Source organism: Impatiens glandulifera, unplaced genomic scaffold (assembly GCF_907164915.1).
Source record: "Impatiens glandulifera unplaced genomic scaffold, dImpGla2.1, whole genome shotgun sequence".
NCBI classification, from domain to species: Eukaryota; Viridiplantae; Streptophyta; class Magnoliopsida; order Ericales; family Balsaminaceae; genus Impatiens; species Impatiens glandulifera.
Genome location: NW_025919451.1, coordinates 132,019 through 139,965, shown reverse-complemented (window position 1 = coordinate 139,965; position 7,947 = coordinate 132,019). Strand labels below are relative to the sequence as shown.

Here is a 7,947-nt window from a genome sequence, read left to right as displayed (position 1 = left end):
AAAACAAATTATAAATTTATATTTTATTTTTATATATAATATAATATTCAAATAATGATTTAAATGAGAGAATATTTTTATTTAATAATTTTTTTTTTTAAATTCAGTATCACTCCAATTACAATTGATTTTAAACAATTACAATTTTTTTTATTATTATAATTTAATTGCACATGCAAGCATTGCTCATTACACCTCACATAATGAATGGTGTGTAGGAATATCAAAATATTTTTGTATAAATAGCAAAGCTCATACAAGAGTTATCTACTCAAAAACAAAAACCCTCACTACCAAGTTAAGAAATAAATAATGGTTTCATCTTCAGCCAGCTTCCTCCTGTCTTTCTTGTCAATGCTTCTGGTTCTTGTTAGATCTTCAACTCCTTAACCCTAATTTACTACTGATATTATATTATATTATATTATATTTACTTTGCTTTTTAATTAATGTTATTTATTTAACATGTTAACTACAGCTTGCTCGAAGCAGTAATGGAGCAAGAAGAGAGGCTGGGGCAGACCAATATTGGATAAATGTAATGAAAGACAACACTATGCCCCAAACCCTAGAAGACCTTCTTCCCCTGGGCACCATATCGGTGCCACCTCTAGTTCCCGAAGGAAAAAGAGCAACCGACGATTGTCACACGGTAAAAATATCAGGCCTCACAGATGAGTTTGAACCGAGACCTAATCTATCTTCCTATCCCGATTACAAAAAAGATGAAGCACCAGAAAAGAAATCGTTTTCAGAAGACTTTGAGCCCAGACCCAGTATATCCGCCTATCCTGGTGAAAAAAAAGATGAAACACGAGGAAAGAAGTCGTTCTCTAAGGACTTTGAGCCGAGACCAAATTTATCTAGCTATCCCGATGACAAAAAAGATGAAGTACAAAAGAACAAGTTTTTTTCTGATAACTTTGAACCAAGGCCTAATCTATCGGTGTATCCCGGTGACAAAAAAGATGAAGCACAAAATAAAAAATCCTTTTCTGATAACTTGGAGTCGAGGCCTAATATATCTGCGTATCCTGGTGACAAAAAAAATGAAGCACAAAAGAAAGAGTCGCTTTTTAAGAACTTTGATTGAAAATAAGTGACGAGCCATCATGATCACAAAATAGACTGAACAATAAGGAAGACATTGTTTGATAAGAACTCAAGACTTGATTGGTAAAGATCTTGAAACCATAAAGGAAAGTGATCATGAAAAAGAAGTTGGTTGTAAATTTTATCATTTGTGCATGTGTGACAAGATTATATCTCCCGGGATTTCTCTTTATTTTCTTAATTTGAATAATATTTATGTTGTTGTGTAATGTTGTGTTCAGAAATATATATATATATATATATATATATATATATATATATATATATATATATATATATATATATATATATATATATATATATATATATATATATATATATATATATATTTTGTTGGGATACCAGGAGATATTATTGGGATACCAGGAGATGAATTATCCCTTAATGAAAAAAACAATAAAATCATTGAATAATTGTGGAAACGAAAGAAAGCAACTAAATAACGCAAACACAAAATTTATAATCTAACGGATTACATAAATCTTCAAAAACATCATTATCATCAAAGATGATACATACATATAAAATGTATCTTCACCAATGATGGAAATACCTAAACCTAGGTATCTAGGGAGTGAAGAGAAAATAGTTGAAGAAAAATGTTTTTCTTCCTAACACTTGCTTTCATCTTGATTCGTCTCCCTCTCTTTGTCTTGTTCTTGTCTCTGAAATTTACAATCTTACTAATTACATAAATCCTCAAGAACAACATCATCATGAAAGATAGCTTTTATATATATATATATATATATATATATATATATATATATATATATATATATAAAATGTATTTTCACCAATTGTAGAAATACCTAAATATAGGTATATAAGAAGTGAAGAGAATGTAGTTGAAGAAACATATATTTTTTATTCACAAGGAGGAGTTCAAGAATACCCGTATCAGAAAAGACTGTGCAGTGGCGAAAATCAGAGATATTAAAGATGAGAATTGTGACTCGCTCTTGAGAAGAGTTCCAGAAGGGAAGAGGATACTAGATCACATAAGTAGCATACAACTTGAAGACCCGACATTCATGAATGGAAAGTCAAAGACAATGGGAAGATGGTTTCAAAAAGAATATGGGAGGTAACCCGGGAAAAAGCAAAGAAAGTAGATTGGGCACCGCTTTTATTGTCAACCAAGATAATTCTACGACACCAATTTATCCTATGGCTCGCCTTCTAGGAAAGACTCAGAATTCGAGACCACATCAATAAGTATATGAGCATCCCGGACGTGAACTGTCTACTATGTAACAGAGCTATGGCATGAAATCGTCTCAGATTGTGGCGCCCTCACGGGAACATGAAGGAGAATTCCAAGCACAAAGTAGAATTGTAATATATGCATAAATTAGAATATCTTTTATAGAAATCACTAGAATTGAATGCATTGTAATGAGATAATATATTTACATTTTTAGCTTTTTAGAGTTTATTCAAAAATTGTTACGAAATCAAAATCGTTCTAGGCCTGTCTAGAATGATCCCGTAAAACTCGTTTTTTTTTTCCTTTTTTGAGAATTTTTAATGAAATGACGTTATGTCGTTTTCCCCCAAAAATAAGTTTATGTTCTCAAAGTTGGGGTCTATACAAGACACCATGAATTTGGTGATGCTGGAAAATTGAATGCATGAAATCAAAAGGATCAATTCGACTCTCTTAAAGGAAAGGATAAATAAATTCTAGACAAGATGAGACACAAAAGAAAAAGAAAAAACTTAAATAGAAACTTGATTAAAATTAGAATTGGTCTCAATCATCCATATAACTAATTTTTGTCTCTTTGTCAAACTTTGGGGATGCGGAGCAACTAGAATGATCCACAACTAAAGATAGAACGAATTCTTTTCCATGTGCGAGCAGTTCTTCATCATATATTAATCATCTCACATGAGCAACATAGTGACATTCTTGGCAATAATAAGTAGGATCAGGCAGTAACCTAAATTCCTCACAAGCATTACAAAAGACATCCTCATAACCGGTCTCGTCATTGTGGTCTTTGATTTGGGTATTCGTTAGAGTGAGGGGATGAATGTGGTTATGATATTCGACAGCACGAGGCAGTGAAGGAACACAATGAAGGTGGAGATCGAACTCACAATTCTTATCAATACAATGCAATATGGGAGCACAATCCTTACACAAACACATATAGCAAGTTAAGTGACAATGTGTGGGTACAAGAACAAGAGGATGGTCATGAAATTCATAGATTTTTGCGACCATCAGTGAGGCGCATTAATTTATAGTCCAACTTGAAATTGCATTCCTCACAGGAATAGCTAAATGAGTCAACTAAATCGCCTGAACAGAATTTACATAACCCATGGCAAACGTTGTTCTCTACCCATCTTGTGAGCGCCAAAGTATGGGGTTCATGAAAAGGGTGTCGAGCGGTTTTAGGTAACTAAGTGCAAGATTTATGCATCGAACAATTTTCATTCTAAACAAATATGAATAGAGTTTTCAACTGGTAGCTTTCAGGCAGAGCATAATACCTTGAATTTGTCGCTGCCACTGTCACAAATGATCCAAGAATGTGATTTCCCATCAAACCCATCATCTTCGCTGAAGATTTCCTTAGGGATCAATTGAGAGCAACACACATACAAGTTATAATTGCAGTCTGCGCAATGAAAAGTAAATCCCACGTTCTTCAAGCAAGCGTCGCATTGATAGGAGTCGGGGTCGGAGGGCGGAGGATAAAGCAGAGAGAGTGTATGATGTGGGTGGAAGGAGTGAGATATCTGTTGGGGGCAATGAAGCACATAATTTGTGGAGTTTGAAGGAGCAGTGCTCACCGTCCACGGTGCATTTTTTGCAACCATCGTAGTAAATATTTTGATTGTCGTATGTAAGATTCGTGTTAAATGGATGCACATGGTGGGGTATTCGAATCTCAGTCATCTGACCAAGAAGATGAAGAAAGGCAGGGTAATGAGATTTCACAGTAGCAATGTTCTAATAAATAAAGAGTATTTAACAAATCCTTAGTATAAGGTAATTATTGTGAGTTTAAGCATGGATGGTCAGAAAATTAAAAGTTATAGGCCTTTATTGTCTTTTATACCATTAAGGTTTATTTAATTATTAATGAGTTTGGACCTTTATGTATAAATAATTTAGGGTTTCTAGACTAATTATTCATATATAAGGGTTGTTTGTAAATGTTAAATACATAACACTTAAGATTCTCAAGACTTTTTTCCTCTTTAGCAAATACCTATTTTCTAGAGTTTCATATCTTCATAGCTGTTTTTAGATTAATATTTTGATTGTCGTATATAAGATTCGTGTTAAATGGATACACGTGGTGGGATATTCGAATCACATCCATTTGACGAAGAAGAGGCAGGGTAATGAGATTTCACAGTAGCAATGTTCTATGAGATCGAAGGCTAGGATATAGAGTTTGAAGAAGTGGAAGAGAATGAAAGAAAGAAAATATTATAACCTCAAAATAAAGAGGATTGAACGAATCCTTAGTATAATAAATACAACAACCTATTATTCATTTTACCAGTAATTAATTATAAACTATTACCAAATATCACCTATTATTCATTTTTCATTACCTAATACAAAAACCCTCAAACAAGTATACCCTAAGCATTTTTAATAAATACTAAGTAAATTCAAGTGCAATACACACAGAAAAGATAAAAACAAAATAAGTTTAAAAAATTTACAATAATTTTAAAATATGTATTCAATATGTCTTATACTTAATAAATAACAAATAATTTTTAATTAAAATAATATATATATATATATATATATAAAAGAGAAAAAAAATAAAATTTATTTTTATTAATAAATTTATATTATATATTGAGAAAATTAAGATAAGAAATTTAATTATTTTTATTATATATAATGTTATATATATCATTATTATGGAAATATTTTTATTTAATATTATAATAAGAGATATAATTATTTTTATTATATTTTGTTTTGTATGAGTACAAAAAAATTATAGTTATTCAAAATGTAACTTACAAAATATATATATATATATATATATATATATATATATATATATATATAAAATTATAAAATTATTTCAACAATTATAAGTGGTCTAATAGTTAAAGTGTTCGAATCCCTCTAAAATTAATTATTATATGTGAGTACGCGAACATTGATAGATGAAGTTGAATCGAGAATGTCGATTTCAATTACGCAAAACAATGTTTTGCGTGAGTGCGCGAACATTAACATATATATTTTCAGAACTATTTCAGTAGTGTTATCTTTTGAAAAAACTATTTCAGTATATAATTTCTTTTATTGCTTGGATTCAATAGTAATTTTCTATTTAAATAAGTTACTGTTTTTTTTCTTAAATAATCTATTTAAATATTATAAATTGAATAGTCGTATAAGTTTAACGACAAAAACATAACAGTGCAAGCAAATAAAAATATTTACAATTAATGAGTATGATGATCATTTACAAGGGTAATCTGATTCTCGACCAACTCTATCGGTTTTTGAGATCGAATCTCTTATAATGTTAAGATAATAATAACATTGTATAGATTTAAAAGGGGAAATTGAGATTATTGAAAATTTTACGTTTTTTCTCCAACAAATTTATTCATAGATGCATTATAAATGAAAAACAAAAAATTCATAATCATCTCACAACTCTAAGGAGTTTAGGGAATGCCCTATTGTGTAGACGATTGAGGTGATCCAAATATTACCTCGAGGGAGGTGGTTAAGGAGACACATTTTGGGATGATATTCTGTTAGTTGTGGATTTTGATTTAGAAACGAAAAAATAGAGATCATACCCAAAGGTTATCTCAAGATGGAGGCTCTTAGAGAAGCGGACATAATTCATTCATTGAGCTAAGGAGGCCCGTCTTCGGAACCTTCTGTACATAAGTGAGTGAGGACGAGATTGATGAGATGTACAACAGCTCTCTATGTGTTTCTTAGAGCATGGAAAATGAATGGATTGATTGCATGATTAGAGAAGATTATATAATTTAAAGAAGGATCAACTCAAGAAATTTGATATGAACAATTGATAAATCTATTATAAATTCTTAGAGAAACAGAAAGAGGATGAACGAAAAGAAACACAAAAATTTCAATGTGATGTAAACTATAAAGCTCTTAAGAAAGAAAAAACAGATCTTACCACGAAAGTACTAATTAGATTAGTATCAATTTCAGTTCTTACGACATATTTTGATTCATTTAGGTAAACCTATCTTGTATTCATTTTCTGTTAGTTTTATTTTGTTAAATTTGTCATCAATATTAGGTAAAATTGAAATAAAAGTCTTCACAATTTTTTAGAAAGATGGAATTAAATTGGAGATAGGCAAATATCATTAATTAAAACAACATTGTTTTCTTATTACATACCACTTTATATTAGTAAACAACCATGTTACATTATTACTATATATGACACATTACCAATATAAAAGCATCATTAATTAATTACATTATTATTATGGTGGTGATAATACATGGTTGGAGGACTCAATATCACATTAATCAATTCAAAGCTGGTGTAGATGGAATCCAAACAAGATGATCAGCAGGGAAGAAATGACACACCGATGAAGAACCAGGCTCCGTTCCTAACACCTGAAATGCCACTTGGGTTTGGCTCCAATTGGAAGTATCCAAGTGGCAAACCGCAACAGCCTCCACACTATCTCCATTCTCACCCTTTAAAAATACCTTAAACACTCTGTTTTCTCCCACTTGATAATGGCAATAGAACACCGCAAAAGGGTATGGCATGGAATGACAAGGCACGATTTTTGAAGCCGCGTTGTATTCAGAGAAATCCATGATCGTGAAGTTTTGGAAAAGAATGTCTGATTTCGTCAGATGAATGGTGGATACGGATTGGATGTTCGAGACATGATTGAATCCAAGGACGCCACGTGCAAAGTCGAGCATGGATTCTAAAGAAGTAGCACATAACTTGGTCTCGCCTATGGCTGGATTTCTCTCACAATCTTTAAGGGTTTCTTCCATGGCTATGGCTTGTGGGGATTGTGGAGAGAAAGAGAAGAATCTAAGAAGGGAAGGAAGCTCTTGAGATGAGAAAGGGAGAGATTCAGCCTCCTTTCTTGGTAAGAAATGAGGAGAGGAAGAAGGGTCCCTTTTAGGAAAGTGGATTGGAATTGTGTTCCCAACCTTAAGATCATCAAAAGTGAAAAACACAATCACCGATGGATCATCCATCATCATGTGATGGCCTTGATGATGGTGGTGATCGTGATGAACTACCATTTCAATATGAGCGTCTGAAACCATTTGATTATTATGATCATCCTCTCCCCCGGCAGATAATTTGATGGATTGACAACTTCCATGAAGAAACTACATAGATGAATAAAAAAATTACTTAGTTGTACAGGAATATGGTATATTAAAAAAGATAGATTATTGAATAAAAGTATTTACCATGAAAATAATAAGATTGAGGAAAACATTCCAAGAACCATGTCTACAACCCATATTTCTTTTCTTTTTCATGATATGGCTAGAAGAATGAAAATTATTGATCATCTTCTGACCATAAGGCTAATGGGTGATGTAGCTTCAAAAGATAGCCAATAATTTAATTGAATGATTATTATGATATTGATATTGATATTGATATTTTTGTTAATAATTAAGGAGACCCTACTAGTTTTGTCCATTTCTTTATTTTGTTTTGCCCCATACTATATCATATAATATGAATCTCACTCAATGTTGAGCTGGCTTTATGTTAATTAAGATGAAAAGGAATTAACATATATAAGAGTTATATGAAAACTTAAAAATGTTTATTTAGTCAATAA

At 31.5% G+C, this 7,947-nt stretch overlaps 2 protein-coding genes across 2 annotated transcripts; one reads left to right on the top strand and one right to left on the bottom strand.

The window, feature by feature from the left end:
* Positions 1-294: 294 nt before the first annotated feature.
* On the top strand, positions 295-1,329 carry LOC124917929 (organ-specific protein S2-like). Its single transcript, XM_047458194.1, has 2 exons — positions 295-369; positions 479-1,329. Exons 1-2 carry the CDS (start codon positions 313-315, stop codon positions 1,091-1,093), a joined length of 672 nt encoding a protein of 223 aa, XP_047314150.1. The 5' UTR covers positions 295-312; the 3' UTR covers positions 1,094-1,329.
* Positions 1,330-6,461: 5,132 nt separating this feature from the next.
* On the bottom strand, positions 6,462-7,669 carry LOC124917926 (BURP domain protein USPL1-like). The gene is made up of 2 exons (XM_047458191.1): positions 7,565-7,669; positions 6,462-7,480 (listed from the first exon to the last, which is right to left on the bottom strand). The coding sequence occupies exons 1-2, from the start codon at positions 7,667-7,669 to the stop codon at positions 6,641-6,643; spliced, it is 945 nt and encodes a 314-aa protein (XP_047314147.1). The 3' UTR covers positions 6,462-6,640.
* Between the last annotated feature and the right edge of the window lie 278 nt (positions 7,670-7,947).

Excerpts from the sequence above, each read along its gene's own strand:
- LOC124917926 (XM_047458191.1), bottom strand. The coding sequence starts at position 7,669 with ATGATCAATAATTTTCATTCTTCTAGCCATATCATGAAAAAGAAAAGA. Across the intron at positions 7,481-7,564 it reads TCAATCTTATTATTTTCATG|TTTCTTCATGGAAGTTGTCA; the intron begins GTAAATACTTTT and ends TCATCTATGTAG.
- LOC124917929 (XM_047458194.1), top strand. The coding sequence starts at position 313 with ATGGTTTCATCTTCAGCCAGCTTCCTCCTGTCTTTCTTGTCAATGCTT. Across the intron at positions 370-478 it reads TGTCAATGCTTCTGGTTCTT|CTTGCTCGAAGCAGTAATGG; the intron begins GTTAGATCTTCA and ends TGTTAACTACAG.